Source organism: Lepus europaeus, chromosome 13 (assembly GCF_033115175.1).
Source record: "Lepus europaeus isolate LE1 chromosome 13, mLepTim1.pri, whole genome shotgun sequence".
Taxonomy (NCBI): Eukaryota; Metazoa; Chordata; class Mammalia; order Lagomorpha; family Leporidae; genus Lepus; species Lepus europaeus.
This window is the reverse complement of record NC_084839.1, coordinates 59,080,410-59,096,948: the sequence shown is the minus strand read 5'-3', so window position 1 is coordinate 59,096,948 and position 16,539 is coordinate 59,080,410. Positions and strand designations below refer to the sequence as shown.

The 16,539-nt window shown below is 37.6% G+C and overlaps 1 protein-coding gene and 1 pseudogene across 2 annotated transcripts in view; one reads left to right on the top strand and one right to left on the bottom strand.

The window, feature by feature from the left end:
• WDPCP (WD repeat containing planar cell polarity effector) overlaps nucleotides 1-16,539 on the top strand; it is a 654,855-nt gene that overhangs the window by 521,236 nt on the left and 117,080 nt on the right. For both annotated transcript variants that reach the window (XM_062209520.1, XM_062209519.1), the window contains one exon: nucleotides 2,711-2,774. In XM_062209520.1, the coding sequence (XP_062065504.1) occupies nucleotides 2,711-2,774 (64 nt within the window). The remainder of the gene's footprint in view (nucleotides 1-2,710; nucleotides 2,775-16,539) is intronic.
• Nucleotides 3,431-4,924, bottom strand: LOC133772961 (interferon-inducible double-stranded RNA-dependent protein kinase activator A-like; annotated as a pseudogene).

The window sequence follows — 16,539 nt, the reverse complement described above, 5'->3', positions numbered from 1 at the left end:
TTGTTAGTCATTGATGTAATTTATTATCAGTGTCATGGGAATGGTAAAGTTGTTGAAGAGGCAGAGAGAATGAACTAGTAAGGGAGAATAAAGAGATTCAGTCTTAAAAAAAGAAAAACAAAGAGTGATGGAAAAGAAGAAGTGAAAGCTATAGAGTATTTTCAGGAAGAGCACATTACAGAATTAGATGTGGTCCAAAGGGCAGACAAGTTGAGGACCTCTCTTTAAGTGTATTCATTAGAAGATGCATGATTACCATTGCTAGAATAGTTACAGCAGAGAGGGAACAAATGCAGAATAACAGTAAATACATGAATAATTAGTACAGTTTATTAGTCCTTTGGCCTCTTCTTCATTACATCCCACCCCCACTGAAAAGATCAGTAGGCTGCCTGGTACAAGCAAAAATAAGCATAACTGCTATCTTCCATAGCAGCTAGGGATTCGGGCAAATGCTAAAAGTGCTAGTAAGAAGGGGAAAAGAGGAGATGGGGGTAATAGTCATCAAACATAACATGGAAACTGTACAGGTGTTTCAGGTTCTGGGCCTGGCAGCTCATAAACTTATTAACAAGTTGTGGGGTTAGCATTTTTCCTGGTAATTAGAATGTCCACTGGGATGCCAACATCCCATATTGAAGTACCTGGTTTCAGGTCTGGCTTTGCTCCTAGTTCCAGCTTCCTGCTTTTGCAGCAGATGATGGTTCCAGTGGTTTGGTCCCTGCTTCCTTCATGGGAGACCCAGTTGAATTTCCAGTTTAGCATGTATTTGAGGAGTGTGTCAGCATGTATGAGTTCTTTGTCAGTCTCTCAAGTAAATAAATAAAAATTGAATTTAAAAATAATGTTTACACTTGGTCTCTTCTACTTAATACTATTGGTTGAACTCTGTAATTAACACACAATTATTCTTAGGTGTTTAAATTTAAATGAAAAGTGATCTCTGTTAAATGTAAGAGTGGGAATAAGAGAGGGAGAAGATGTACAATTTGGGACAAGCTCAAGCTGACTTGCCCCAAATGGTAGAGTTAGAAACATACCAGGGGATTCCAATTCAATCCCATCAAGGTGGCATGTACCAATGCCATCTCATTAGTCCAAGTGATCAATTTCAGTTCACAGTTGATCATAATGATAGGTCTAAGAGTCAAAGGGATCACATAAGACTAGTGTCTGCAAATACTAACTATAGAATAAAAAAGGGAGAGAAGGATCCAACATGGGAAGTGGGATACACAGCAGACTCATAGAATGGCAGATGTCCTAAACAGCACTCTGGCCTCAGAATCAGCCCTTAAGGCATTCAGATCTAGCTGAAGAGCCCATGAGAGTATTTAGGCATGGAAAGCCAAGACACTCTGGCAAAAAAAAAAAAAAAACCCTAAATGAAAGATCTCTGCATGAGATCCCAGTAGAAAGAACAGGCCATCAAAGCAGGAGGTACCTTTCTCTGAAGGGAGGAGAGAATTTCCACTTTGACTATGACCTTGTCTAAATAAGATTGAAGTCAGCAAACTCAAAAGGCTTCCATAGCCTTCGCAACTCATGACAAGAGCCTAGGGAGATTACTGATGCCATAAACAAGAGTGTCAATTTGTTAAGTCAACAGCAGGAGTCACTGTGCACTTGCTCCTCATGTAGGATCTCTGTCCTTAATGTGTTGTTCAATGTGAATTAATGCTATAACTAGTACTGTAACAGTATTTTACACTTTGTGTTTCTATGTGGGTGCAAACTGTTGAAATCTTTACTTAATATATGCTAAATTGAACTCCGGTATATAAAGAGAATTGAAAATGAATCTTGATGTGAATGGAAGGGGAGAGGGAGTGGGAGAGGGGAGGGTTGCGTGTGGGAGGGAAGTTATGGGGGGGGAGCTATTGTAATCCATAAGCTGTACATTGGAAATTTATATTCATTAAAGTGAAAAAATAATATTTACAAGGCTCTTTAAAAACAGATTTATTTACTTACTTACTTGTTTATTTATTTGCAAGGCAGAGTTACAGAGAGAAAGATCTTCCAGCTCACCAATTTACTAGTTCACTCCCCAAATGGCTGCAACAACCTAGGCTGAGCAAGGCCATAGCCAGGAGCCTGGAAATTCATGCAGGTCTCCCAGGCAGGTGGCAGGACCCCAGGAACCTTGGTGGGTCATCATCCACTGTCTTCCCTCACACATTAGCAGGAAACTGAATCACAAGCAGAGCAGCAAGTGCTCAAACTGGTGCTCTGATTTGGGATGCCTGTGTTGGAAGCTGCAGCTTAACCCTCTGCACCACAACTCTAGCTGTATTCCAAGATTTGATATCTTAACTTTCACCTAAGAAACACAAAACTATATAATTGTACAATTCATTCATTGGTCTTATTCTGTATTTTCAATACACCCATACGTTTCTCTTATAAAACACAATTAAGTGAAAATTATGATAAACTTATTTTCTAAGCTATCATTTCACCACCTTCAGCAGTGTCTACTTAAGGTTATGCTCATGAAAATTACACTGAAGACCTCCACAGGGCTGTGCCACAGTTCCTTCTGAGTACAGTAACATTTCACATATACAAGATCATAACAAGCCAGTTTGAAAATGTTTTTCCCATTAGAAAAATGAACAATATTATATAAATACATTAAATAAACAGGTTTCTCCTTTTATATAGTTTTTTTCAAAACTAACATGCAACATTTCTTTCCTCCTTCTAGGTACCAGAGATTTGAAAAGGCATTCCTGCTAGCTGTTGACATTGGTGCACGTGACCTGTTTATGGTGAGTCCTCAAAGATGATTTTGTTCTTTAGTTCTAAAGCCAAGTAAGTTGTCAGCCTCTGTGACCATTAAAAAGGATTAGTGTCATTTGTGGCCTTAGACACATGGTGGGGAAGCATTATCCCATCTTGGCTTGAAGCTTTGCCTTCGTGGAACTAGTCAATAGCCATCTAGTATCTTTTGACTGGTTGACATTTGGCTTGCCAGGGTCCAAAGGATCTTTTATGTTTTCTAAGAATTTATAATTCTTGAACTTTTCTCCTCATGTTCCTTCTTGTGAGAAGTTGACACCTTTCTGTCTAATACGCTTAAATGTCTTTCTAATCTGTTCTGAAGAAATGCAGCTTCAGAAATCAACATAGGGCAAACAGGAGGGCCCCATAGATTTTGGATGTGCTCAGACCTTCCCTTAGATTTTAATAAGAAGCAACAAATTACAAATGTCTTCACTTAAAGCAAACCACAGTGCAAAGTGGATTTAAGAGGTTCTAAATGAACACACATTATAGTTCTCCCATATATTAACTGGAGAACCAGTACCTTACAGATCTGTGTATTCTGTATCATCTTCTTGTTTGCTGAGATCTTCCACAGAATGGCACATTCTAAATTTTCTAAATGGTTCCAGTAGTACTTTCTTTCTGCTATTAGGTTTAACTACTGCAAAGTATTATGGACTGCCTTACTTTGTACGTGGCTATAGAGGCACCTGAGCCACAACAGACTGATGGAACTGGCTGACAGTTCAGTGACACATTGATAATGTTCATTGGCACCTATTTCTTTTAGATGCAAATATGTTATACTGAAACCTGTTTGCTGGCAGTTTCACTAAGCAGCTGGATGTAATCTGTATTTGAAATACTAAAGAGGCTTCTTTTCAATAAATTGATCTTTTCCCCAGGAGAATTCCTCAAGGAGTGCCAAGTATATCCTAAAGAATATTCTATCGCAGATTTGTTAAAGAAATGTGCTTCTCTGAAGAAATATTTGGCAAGAAATTTCTCAGCAGCATTTTTTTTTTTTGGCTTGCTTTTTGACATCTTCTTTCCAGTTTCCATAAATGACTCTAGCCTGCTAGTTGTGGTATATTATTTCTTATGAGCAGGTCCTGCCTCCTGGAAAAGGGTATATTCAGGAAGTCTCCATGCTTGATGAATGGCCAATTCTGGTAATGAGCCAATGGGATTAAACTGGTGCTGTCGTTGCTTAGAAGGTTCCAGAACTCCAAAGCAAATGCTTGCATTATATATATGAATGTATTATTAATTAATAATTAATATTATAATCTTTATATGTCTATTAGAAACAACACACATCTTTTTATATAAAGATTAATTAGTTAGTTAATTAATTTGAAAGAGCTATAGGAAAAGACAGAGAGAAAGAGAAAGAGATATCTTTCATCTGCTGGTTAACTTCCAAAATGGCCTCAATGGCCAGAGCTGGGCCATGGTGAATCCAGGAACCAGAATCTTCATTCAGGTCTCCCATGTAGGTGCAGAACCCCAAGCACTTGTACCATATTCCTCTGCTTTCCTAAGCACATTAGCAGGGAGCTGGATTGGAAGTGGAACAGCCAGGACTTGAACCAGTGACCTTATGGTATGCCAGTTCTGCAGATGGTGGCCTAACCTGCTGCACAATAGCACTAGCTCCTGTGTTTTTATATTTGAGAGACAGAGGTCTCGTCTGCAGTTTACTCTCTAAATGCCACGGTGAGTAAGGGTGTGAAGCCAGGAACTGGGAACATAATCCAGGTCTCCATATAGGTGGCCAGACCCCAGTGACCTGCATAATCACTAGTGCCTCTTAAAGTCTACATTGGCAGGAAGCTGGGCTCAGGAGCTGGAGCTGAATCCAGGGACTCCAGTGTGTGATGTTGCCATACTAACCCAGGTTCTACCTGTTAAGTCAAATGCTCACCCTTGGCTTTCAAAATATTTATTGAAGCTTCTGTAGCTCTATGCTTTGGCAGATTGTTCTACCTTCACCTGTGAAGTTTTTGTTACCAATGGTTACTCTGAAGGTGAAAGTGGGCATACATATTTTCACATAGAATCTTTTACTTTCTTAAGTCAGAATGTTCTTGGTTCTCACCATATTCATACAATATGAGGTTGAGCTGTAGCCATCTAAATGTTCAGCCATGTAGCACAATGATGTTCTGGGCCATGGGAAGAAGGATTTGCTACGCAGGATGAGAGGTGTTACACAGTATCATCCTTCCCTGGGTCCTCATTCCCAAGACCAGTGTTCTACTGCTGCCTTCTGACTGCCACCCTGCTTCCTTGCATCCCTATTGCCTCATATTGATTGATTTTTAAAAAAATCTAGGCTATTGATTCAATTCTAGGCTCTGTTATTAGTTGTATGATTTTTAAAATTTTTATTCATATAAAGAAAGCAGGTTCTTGAATTCTATAGGTATAGCTCTAAGAAGATAACCATACTTCCCTCCCTCCCTCCCTCTGTATCAGTACCCTGCTTCCTTCCTCTTTTTCTTTAATTTTTGCAAAATCATAATTTAAGTTCGCTCTATAAACACAGGCTTAATTTACCAGTAACCATAATAATAAGTAAAAGGTAGGAAGACCATGGTTCCACATGAGTATAACCATAATAATACATAAAAAGTACGAAGACCACAGTTCCACAAGAGCTAAAAACAACAGTCATACCACAAGATATCCATTTTGTTGCTATATATTTTTGCATTTTATATTAATTGCCACATTAAGATAAAAACATATAATATTTGTCTTTTGGGAACTGGCTTATTTAAGCATAATGGTTTGCAGTCCCATCCATTTTGTTGCAAAAACAGGATTTCGTTCTGTTTTATGCGTTAGTATCCCATGGTATATATATGTCACATTTTCTTTTTCCAGTCATCATTTGTTGGACATTTGGGCTGATTCCATATTTTAGCTATTGTACATTCAGCTGCAAGAAATATGGGAATACAGATAACTCTTTCATACATTGATTTAATTTCATTTAACTAAAACCCAGGAGTGAGAGGCTGGATTGTATGATAACTCAGAACATCCTTACTGTATTCTATAATGTTTGTACTAGTTTACATTCCCTCCAACAGGGTATTAGGGTACCTTTTTACCCCATCCTTACCAGCATTTATTGTTTTTGATTTTAGGATAATAGCCATTCTAAACTGGGGTGAGGTGGAACCTCATTATAGTCTTGATTTGCATTTCCCTGATGGCTAGTGATCCTGAGAAATTTTTCCTGTTTGCTTTGGCCATTTGAATTTCATCCTTTGAAAAATGCCTGTTCATGTCCTTTGCCCATTACTTAACTGGATTGTTTGTTTTGTTGTTGATGAATTTCTTGAGCTCTTAGTGGATCCTGGATATTAATCCTTTATCAGCTGGGTAGTTTGCATATATTGTCTCCCATTCTGTTGGTTCCTCTTCACTTTTTTAAGTGTTTTCTTGACTTTGTAGAAAGCTTCTTAGCTTGATATAATCCCATTTGTCTATTTTGGGTTTGATTGCCTGTGTTTCTGGGGTCTTTACCTATGCCAGTGTATTGCAGAGTTTCCCTCATGCTTTCTTCTAGTATTTTAATGGTATTAGGTCATAGCTTTAGCTCCTTGATTCATTTAGAGTTGATTTTTTATAAGGTATAAGGTAGGGAATGTGTTCCATTCTTCTGCATGTGTAGATCCAATTTTCCCGGCACAATTTGTTGAAGAGACTCTCTTTCCTCCAGGGATTAATTTTAACTTGTCTATCAAAGATTTGTTGGTTGTAGATGCATGGATTAATTTCTGGGGTTTCTGTTCTGTTTCATTGGTCTACATATCTATTTTTGTGCCAGCATCAGAATGTTAAGATTATAACTGCCCTGTAATATGTTTTGAAATCTATTGTGTATTGTGGTGCTTTTAGCTTTGTTTTGTTGTTTAAAATTGCTGTAACCATTCAGGGTCTCTTGTGTCTCCATATGAATTTTTTTAAAGATTTATTTATTTATTTGAAAGGTGGAGTTACAGAGAGACAGAGACACAGAGAGAGAGATTTTTCATCTGCTGGTTCACTCCTCAAATGGTTGCTATGACCAGAGTCGTGCTGATCCGAGGCCAGGACCCAGGAGCTTCTTCCGGGTCTCCCACACAGGTGCAGGGCCCCAAGGACTTGGGCCATCTCTACTACTTTCCCAGGCCATAGCAGAGAGCTGGATTGGAAGTGAAGCAGCCAGGTCTTGAACCAGCACCCATATGTGATACCAGCACTGCAAATGGTGGCTTTACCTGTTATTCCACAGCGCCGGCCCCTCCATATGAATTTTAGCATTGTTTTTCCTGTATCTGGGAAGAATGTCATTGATATTTTGATTGGGATTTCATTGAATCTTTAAATTGCTTTCAGTAGTATAGACAGTTTTATATTAATTCTTCCAATCCCAAACATGGAAAGTTTTTCCATTTTTGTGTCTTCTATTTATTTTTTTAATATGTTGTAAATTTCATTGTAGAGATCTTTTACACCCTTGGTTAAATTTATTCTGAGGTATTTAAATGTTTTGTAGCTATTGTGTATGGTACTGATCTTACAAGTTCCTTCTCAGCTGTGGCATTATTACTATATATAAAGGCTGTTGATTTTTATGTGCTGATTTTATATCCTGCAACTTTAGCAAACTCTCTTATGAGTTCCAGTAGTCTCTTAGTGGAATCTTTTGGTCCCCCTTATGTAGGATAATGCCATCTTCAAACTAGGATAGTTTGAGTTCTTCGTTTCCAATTTGGATCCCATAGATTCCTTTTTCTTCTCTAATGGCTCTGGCTAAAATTACAGCACTATATTGAATAGCAATAGTGCAAGTGGGCAACCTTGCCTGGTTCCAGTTCTTAGTGGAAATGCTTCCAATTTTCCCCTATTCAGTATGATGCTGGCTGTGGGTTTGTCATAAATTGCCTTAGTTTTGTTGATGAATATTCCTTCTATATACAGTTTGCTTAAGGTTTCTGTCATGAAAAGATGTTGAGTTTTATCAAATGCTTTCTCTGCATCGATTGAAATAATCATGTGGTTTTTATTCTCCAGTTTATTAAATGTGATGTATCCCATTCATTGATTTCCATATATTGAACCATCCCTGCATACCAGGGATAAATACCACTGGGTGAATGATCTTTTGATGTGTTGTTGGATTAAATTAGCTAATATTTATTGAGGATCTTTGCATCTATGTTCATCAGGAATACTGGTCTATTGTTCTCTTTCCTTGTATCTTTTTCTGATTTTGGAATGAGGGTGATATTGCCTCATATAAGGAATTTGGGAAGATTACCTCCTTTCAATTGTTTTTAATAGCTTGAGAAGAATTAGAATTAGTTCATTAAAGCTTTGGTAAAATTCAGCAATGAGGTCATCCAGTCCTGGGCTTTTCTTTTTTGGAAGAGTCTTGATTGTGGATTTGCTCTCCATCTTGATTTTTGGTCTGTTTAGGTTTTCTCTGTGTTCATGACTCAATTTTGGTAGATTGTATATGTCCTGGAATCTGTGCATTTCTCCTAGATTTTCCGATGTGTTGGCTTTTATAGCTGTTTGCAGTAATTCCTGATGATTGTTTTTATTTCTGTGGTAGCCATTGTAACATCTCCTTTTTCATATTTTATTAATATGGGTCTTTCCTTTTCTGTGATTAATTGGGCCAATGGTATATAAATTTTGTTAATGGAAAACATCATGCTGAGTGAAATAAGCCATTCCCAAAGGGACAAATACCATATTCTCTCTGATCCTGACTTTTGAGGAACAGCTTACTGTTTTATTCTTTCCAGTATTTTCTTTTTCTACTTAATACTATTGGTTGAACTCTTTAACACAAAAATATTCTTCTGTGTTTAAATTTAACTGAAAAGTAATCTCTGTTAAAAATAAGAGTGAGAATAAGAGAGGGAGGAGACATACAGTTCAGCACATGCTTACTTGGACTTACCCCTAATGGTAGAGTGAGAAACGTGCCAATGGGACTCCAAATTCCTTTAAGGTGGCAGGTACCAATGCCATCTTACTAGTTAAAGTGATAGGTTTAAGTTCATAATTGATCATAAAGATAGGATTAAGTGTCAGAGGGATCACATAAATAAGACCAGTGTCTGCAAATAATAATAGATAGAATTACAAAGGAGAGAACACCCAATATGGGAAGTGGGATACACAGCAGACTCAGAACGGCAAATGCCCTAAACAGCACTCTGGCTTCGGAATCAGCCTTTAAGACATTTGGATCTGGCTAAAAAGCCCATGAGAGTTTCTCAGGCATGGAAAGCCAAAACTCTGTGGCAAAAAATGACCTAAATGAAAGATCTCTGTGAGTGAGATCCCAGCAGAAAGAATGGGCCATCAAAGAAGGAGGAGAGAACTTCCACATTGACTATGGCCTTGTCTAAATAAGATCAGAGTTGGCAAACTCAAGAGGCTTCCATAGCCTTGGCAACTCATGACAAGAGCCTCAGGTGATTACTGATGTCATAAATAAGAGGGTCGATTGTTAAATCAACAACAGGATTCACTGTGCACTTACTCCCCATGTAAGATCTCTGTCCTTAATGTGCTGTACTATGTGAATTAACGGTAACACTAGTATTCAAACAGTACTTTATACTTTGTGTATCTGTGTGGGTGCAAACTGTAGAAATCTTTACTTAGTATATAGTAATTTGATCTTCTGTATATAAAGATAATTAAAAATGAATCTTAACGAAGAATGGGATGGGAGAGGGAGTAAGAGATGGGATGATTTGTAGGTGGGAGGGAGGTTATGGGGGGAAAAGCTGCTATAATCCAAAAGTTGTACTTTTGAAATTTATACTTATTAGTTTTCTTTAAAAAAAAAAACAAGAATAAAAAATTTTAAAAAGAATGGGAGTTCTATAAGTGTGTATGAAATGTTCTATATATATCTCTGAGGTCCATTTGGTCTACAGTGTGGATTAGCTCTGTTGTTTCTTTGTTGATTCTCTGTCTGGTTGATCTGTCCATTGATGAAAGTAGGGTGTTAAAGTCACCCATTATTATTGTCCTGAAGTCTTTGTCTCCATTTAGATCTATGAATATAGGTTTTTAAAATAGCCAGATGCCCTGGCATTGGTTCCATATACATTACTTTAGTCACATATTCTTGTTGAATTTATCCCTTCATCATTACATAATGCCCTTTGTCTGTTTCAACAGTTGTGTTAAAGTCTAATTTGTCTGACATTAGGATGGCTATTCTTACTTGTTTTTGCTTTCTATTAGCATGGAATATCTTTTTCCATGCTTTCACTTTCAGTCTATGTGTATTTTTGTTTGTGAGTTGTTTTATTGTAGGAACCTAATAGATGGTTCTTATTTATCAATCCATTCAGCCAGTCTGCCTGTATCTTTTAATTGGAAAATTTATGCCATTTACATTCAAGGTGTTATTGATAAGTAATGACTTGGTCCTGCCACTTTTCCATAAATATTCCTATTGGTTTCTTTTAATTTCCTTTGTACTTTTACTAAGAGATTCTCTGCCTTCACATTCTTTCATAATGAGAGCTATCATTTTTCTGTTTCTATGTGTAGCATATCCTTAAGTATCATTTATATAGCTGGATGAGTGGTGACAAATTTCTTTTAATTTCTGTTTGTTTTGGATGGTCTTTATTTTATACCTTCATTTATAAATGAGAGCTTTGCTGTGTACAGTATTCTGGGTCGACAGTTTTTTTTTTTTTCTTTTAGGACTTGGACTATGTCTGTTCAGTCTCTCCTTGCTTATAGAGTTTCCAATGAGAAATCAGCTGTCAGTCTAGCTGAGATCCTTTGAAGGTAATCTGTTGTTTCTCTTATGCACATTTCATAATCTTTTCTTTATGTTTTCCTTTAAAAGTTTGTAATGTGTCATGGTGAAGATATTTTCTGCTGTCTATTAGAAGTTTTATATGCTTCCTGTACTTGAATGTCCATATTTTTCTTTTAATTAAGGAATTTTTATGCTTTTATTTCACTGAATAAGTCTTCTACTTCATTCTCTCTCCACACCTTCAGGAACTCCTAAGACCTGTATGTTAGGTCATTTGATAGTATCCCATGAATCTTGAACACCATTTTCAGCTTTTCTGATTTTTCTTTTTTTTTTTTTCCTTCTTTTTTTTTTTTTTTGGTCTGAGATGTTTCCAAAGATTTGTCTTCTAGGTTGGATATTCTTTCTTCTGCCTCACAGAGTTTGTTGTTAATGCTTTCTAAATAAATTATGTTGGTCTAATCAACTTAAGATTTATAGCATATCCTGTACAAAAGGCTTATATACATATTATACAAAACCAATAACCCATAAGAAGTAAAACACCCCCATAAAAAAAGTAGCAAATATCACAATTGGGCTACTCAGAAAATAAGAAATGCAATTGACCAATAAACACACAGAAAAATGTTTAGTCTGTTAGTAAAGGATACTTTGGGCTAGATACCTAGAAGCAGGTCATGTTAACCAGATAGGGGGAGTGTACATTGGTAAGTTTTTTTTGGTACCTTTACCAAAAAATCATTTGACCATATATGTGAGAGTTTATTTGTGGGCTTTCTATCTTTTCTGCTGGTCTTTATGTTTGTGTCAGTACCACATTACTTTGTTAATAGTTTTGTTGTAGATTTTAAAATCAAGAAGTGTGTGTCCTCCAGCTTTGTTATTTTTCAAGATTACTTTGGAAATCTAGAATCCCTTAGGATTCCCTATGAATTTTAGGGAAGGCTTTTCTATTGCTGAAAAATCATCATTGGTATATTGATAGAACTGTACTGATTCTGTTGTTCATTTTGGGTAGTACTGACATCTTAACAAAATTAAATCTTCCAATCTACAAATGTGATACATGTTTCCATTTATATGTCTTTTTAAATTCTTTCACCAATGTTTTACAGTTTTCATTGTTAAAGTCTTTCACCTCCTAGGGAAAATTAATCCCTCAGTATTTTGTTGTCTTTTGATTCTATTGTGAACGGGATTGTTTTGTGCAACTTCCTTTTCAGATTTTTCATTGTTAGTATATAGAAATGCAACTGACTTTTGGGTGTTGAGTGGTTTCCTACTACTTTGATAAATACATTTAGTACTTCTTTTTTTTTTTTTTTCTCATATGATTTATTTATTTGAAAGGCGGAGTTAGAGATCTTCTGTTTGCTGCTTCACTCTGCAAATGGTCACAATGGCTGGAGCTGGGCCAATCCAAAGCCAGGAGCCAGGAGTTTCATCCAGGTCTCCCATGTGGGTGCAAGGGCTTAAGTACATGGGCCATCTTCAGCTGCTTTCCCAGGCACATTATCAAAGAGCTACATTAGAAGTGGAGCAGCCAGGACGCAAACTGGTGTTCATGTGGGATGTTGGCATTGCAGGTAGCAGCTTAACTCACTACACCACAGCGCCGGCCCCCATTTAGTTCTTCTAACATTTTCCTTTGCGTGTGTGTGTGTGTGCATGCGCGTGATCTTTAGTATCTTCTGCATATCAGATAATAGCATCTGTGAACAGAAGTAATTTTACTTATATCTTTATAACTTGCATGCCTTTATTTTTCTAGCATAAGTTCTCTAGTTAGAATTTTCTGTACTTATTGTGTTAGTCTGCTTTTTATTACTTTAACTAAAATACCTGAAAGAACCTACTTGTGAAGGAAGGTTTATTTAATCTTACAGTGTGAGAGGTTCATAGTCCAAGATTGGGCAGCCAATCCAGCACTGTGGCACAGCAGGTTAAAGCCCTGGCCTGGAGTTCCTGCATCCCATATGGGTGCCAGTTTAAGCCTTGGCTGCCCTACTTTGAATCCAGCTCCCTGATAATGTGCGTGAGAGGGCAGTGGAGGATGACTCAAGTCCTTGGGTCTCTGAACCCATGTGGGAGACCTGGAGGAAGCTCCTGGCTTCGTATTGGCTCAGCTCTAGCCATTGCAGCCATTTGGGGAGTGAAGCAGCTGATAGGAGACCTCTCTTGGGGGGGGGGGGGAGCCACAGCAATACAAAAGTTGCACTTTGTAAATTCACATTAAGTAAATAAAAAAAAACAAAAGAAGACCTCTCTGTGTACCTACCTCTCTCTGTAACTCTTTCAAATGAATAAAATAAATCTTTAAAAAATAAATATTGGGCAGCCCCATTGGTTTGTGTCAAATGATTCTTCCTGAGCATACTCAGTGACCTAAACATCTTCTCTTGGGCTCATCTCCCAGTCACCATAATTGTATAAAAACTCCACACTGAACAAATTATTGCTTAACTGTTGCAAAAAACTTTCAGGTTTAAATGTGTATATGAGTTAGGAAGCCAAATTCTTTTTTTTTTAATGATTTATTTTATTTATTTGAAAGACTAAGTTACAGAGAGAGGTAGAGACAAAAAGAGAGGACCTCTAACCGCTGGTTCACTCCCCAGATGGCCCCAATGGCCAGAGCTACGGCATTCTGAAGCCAGGAGCCAGGAACTTCTTCCGGGTCTCCCACGTGGGTGCAGGGGCCCAAGGACTTGGGCCATCTTCTGCTTTTCCAGGCCATAGCGGAGAGTTGGATCAGAAGAGGAACAGCCAGGACTAGAACTGGCACCCATATGGGATGCCAGTGCCTCAGGCCAGGGCTTTAACCTGCTGCACCACAGCGCCGGCCCCAAGGAAGCCAAATTCTGTTAAAATTGTGTCACTCTGTTGAAGAGACATGTAGAAGTGGGATATTGGCTTGTCCCTGATTTTAAAGAAAACAAAAAGTGGCATTGTTAAAATAATATTAGCCTTTAGAATTGCCCATGTAGTTACTTTTATTGAGATCTTTATTTCTTTGTATCACTAGAATTACTGTCTTGTGCCCTGGTAGTTCACTCTGCAGGACTCTTGTGTACATTTCTTTCAGGGCATGTCTAGTGATAGGAACTCTCAGCTTTTGTTGATGAGAGAATATCTTAATTTCTTCTTCGCTTTTGAAGGGTAATTGTGCCAGATACAGGAGTCTTGATTGAAAGTTTTGTTTTTTCTTGTATCACTATGAATATATGAAGGATCTTCAAAAAAATGTGCATTGTGAAAAAACTATGCATGATTTTCAAAAAAAAAAGTTGCACACATATCTTTTAATTCTACTTTTTCCACAAACATTTGAAGTATACTTATGTTGCTTTCTGGCTGTCAAAGCTTCTGATTAAAAAAAAAAATTTCTTGTTAGTTTTACTGAAGGTCCCTTATGTGGGACCAGTTGCTTTTCTCTGGATTCAAGATTATATCTTTGGCATGGCTTTTTGCGAGTTTATTGTAATGTGTTTTGGGGTAGTTGGCTTTGAGTTCATCTTGGATTTTGTTGAACTTCTTGGATGTTTATATTCATGTCTTTCGTGAAATTTGGGAAATTTTTAGCCATTAATTCTTATATTTTCTCTAGTTCTTTATCTTCTCATTTTAGAACTCCAAGGTTGCATTTGTTAGTCTTATTAGTGTTGTTTCACATTTTCCTTAGAGTCTATTTACTTTTGTTTAGTCTTTTCACTTCCTGATCCTTAGGAGGATCATTTCTATTGTCCTGTATTTCAGTTTGCTAATTTTTCAGCCTGCTCAAATCCACCTTTGAAATCCAGAAGTGACTTTGTCATTTAAGTAATTTTTAGCTTCAGAATTCCCCTTTGGGTTTGTTTTTAGACTTCATATCATCTTGTTGATATTCCCACTATTCATTCATAATTTTCTTCACTTTCTCCTCATCTTCCTTTAGTTCTTTGAGCATATTTAAGAAAGATAGTTGTTTTCGTCTTTAGTAAATATGCTCCCTGGTCTCTTTTCATGAACAGTTTATGTTGATTTATTCTTTTAAGTACTTTCCTATTTATTTGTATACCTTGTGATTTCTGTTGTGGTTGAAACTGGATGTTTATCCAATAATGTGGTGCTTCTGGGTCTCAAATTTTCCTTATAACTCAGGTTTGCTATTTTTGACAGGTTTAAAAAAATTTTTTTGTTTGTTTTAGACTAATTCTGTACCAAGGATAATATTGAAGTATAAACTTATGATATTCTGTTTTTTTCTGACCCTATACCTTTCTTTGCTTGGATGTGTGCCCGCCTTCTAATTGTCCTAGTATATGCAGTTGCTTTTGAGGGTCTTAGTCTTTAATGTCTGGTTTTTAAAAGGGGAAAAGGGAAATGAATTGGTATAAAGAGGCTATTACCCTTGGTAGCCACTTTGGCCAAGAGAGAGGGCCTTGCAATAATGAAAAGGGGTGCAACAATGTGGCCCCTTTGTCTGTACCTCCATAATCAGAAACATCAAGTTAAAATCAGAGCAGAGATCTCCTGTATTCAGAGGGCAAGGTTTTGCTCACCCTGGTTCCAGGAGACTGATTAGGTGCTGCTCTGAAAGATATACAATTTCCCATATTGAGGCTGGCGAGGGAAATGCTCAACTGCTACTGTCTGAGGGCTATAATTGTCCAAAATGAACTGAATTTGCCAACTAAACTTTTCCCTGGAAGTTGGAAGCCTTCAATAGACTTTAAATTTCTGAAACAATTACATCAGACAGATTCTGCCGTTGCAATTTTTTGTAGGTTGGAAGACATATTTCTGTTGCTTCTTTGTCATCTTCTCACAGTTTTCTTCGTTCTGTGTTAAATTATTTATTTCCCTCTGCTAGTAGCTTATTAGTTATATTTCATCCTCTAATTTTTTTTCTTCACTTCTGTTCTTTTAATGGAAATTTCTGTTGCTGTATTTGTTGTTATGGGTCATCTGATCTTACTTTATTTTTCAGATTGATTATTTGAAAATCAGAGCTACAGAGAGAGAGAGAGAGAGAGAGAGAGAGAGAATGAGAATATCTTCTATCTGCTGGTTCACTCCCCAGATGGCTTTAATGGCCAGGGCTGAGCCAGGCTGAAGCCAGGAGTTTCATCCAGGTCTCCCATGTTGGTGGCAGGGGTCCATGCACTTGTGCCATCTGCTGCTGCTTTTCCCAGGCCATTAGCAGGGAGCTGGATGGGAAGTGGAGCAGCTATGACATGATCCGGCACCCATATAGGCGCTACAGGCCCACTATGCCACAATGCCAGCTCCTCTTTCCTAGATTTTTTTTTTTTTTTGGACAGGCAGAGTGGACAGTGAAAGAGAGAGACAGAGAGGAAAGGTCTTCCTTTTCCGTTGGTTCAACCCTCAATGGCCGCTGCGGCCGGTGCACCACGCCGATCCAAAGCCAGGAGCCAGGTGCTTTTCCTGGTCTCCCATGGGGTGCAGGGCCCAAGGACCTGGGCCATCCTCCACTGCACTCCTGGGCCACAGCAGAGAGCTGGACTGGAAGAGGAGCAACCGGGACAGAATCCAGCACCCCGAATGGGACTAGAACCTGGGGTGCCAGCGCCGCAGGTGGAGGATTAGCCCAGTGAGCTGCAGCGCTGGCCGCGTTCTATAATAACATTTTTGGGAGGTGAATGAAGTGTTAAAAAGTTGACACTAGCTAGTTTCCCATTTCAGATAACTCCTTGCAATTTGCTGTTATGTTTGAACTTTTAATCAGTAAAATACTTAAGTGTCACTAGTTTTACTTTTAAGCATGACATGTCATCAATTTTGTGCACCAATATCAAATGAAATATAAAATGTTATACACTCTGTTTTATTTCCAAATTATAGTAAACGCACTGAAATGAAACCCCTAATTTTTTTTTAAATTTTAATTTGTTTTCCAAATGAAAAAAAAGTTTTTCCAATTAATCTTATAAGATTATTAATAAACATCTTTCTTT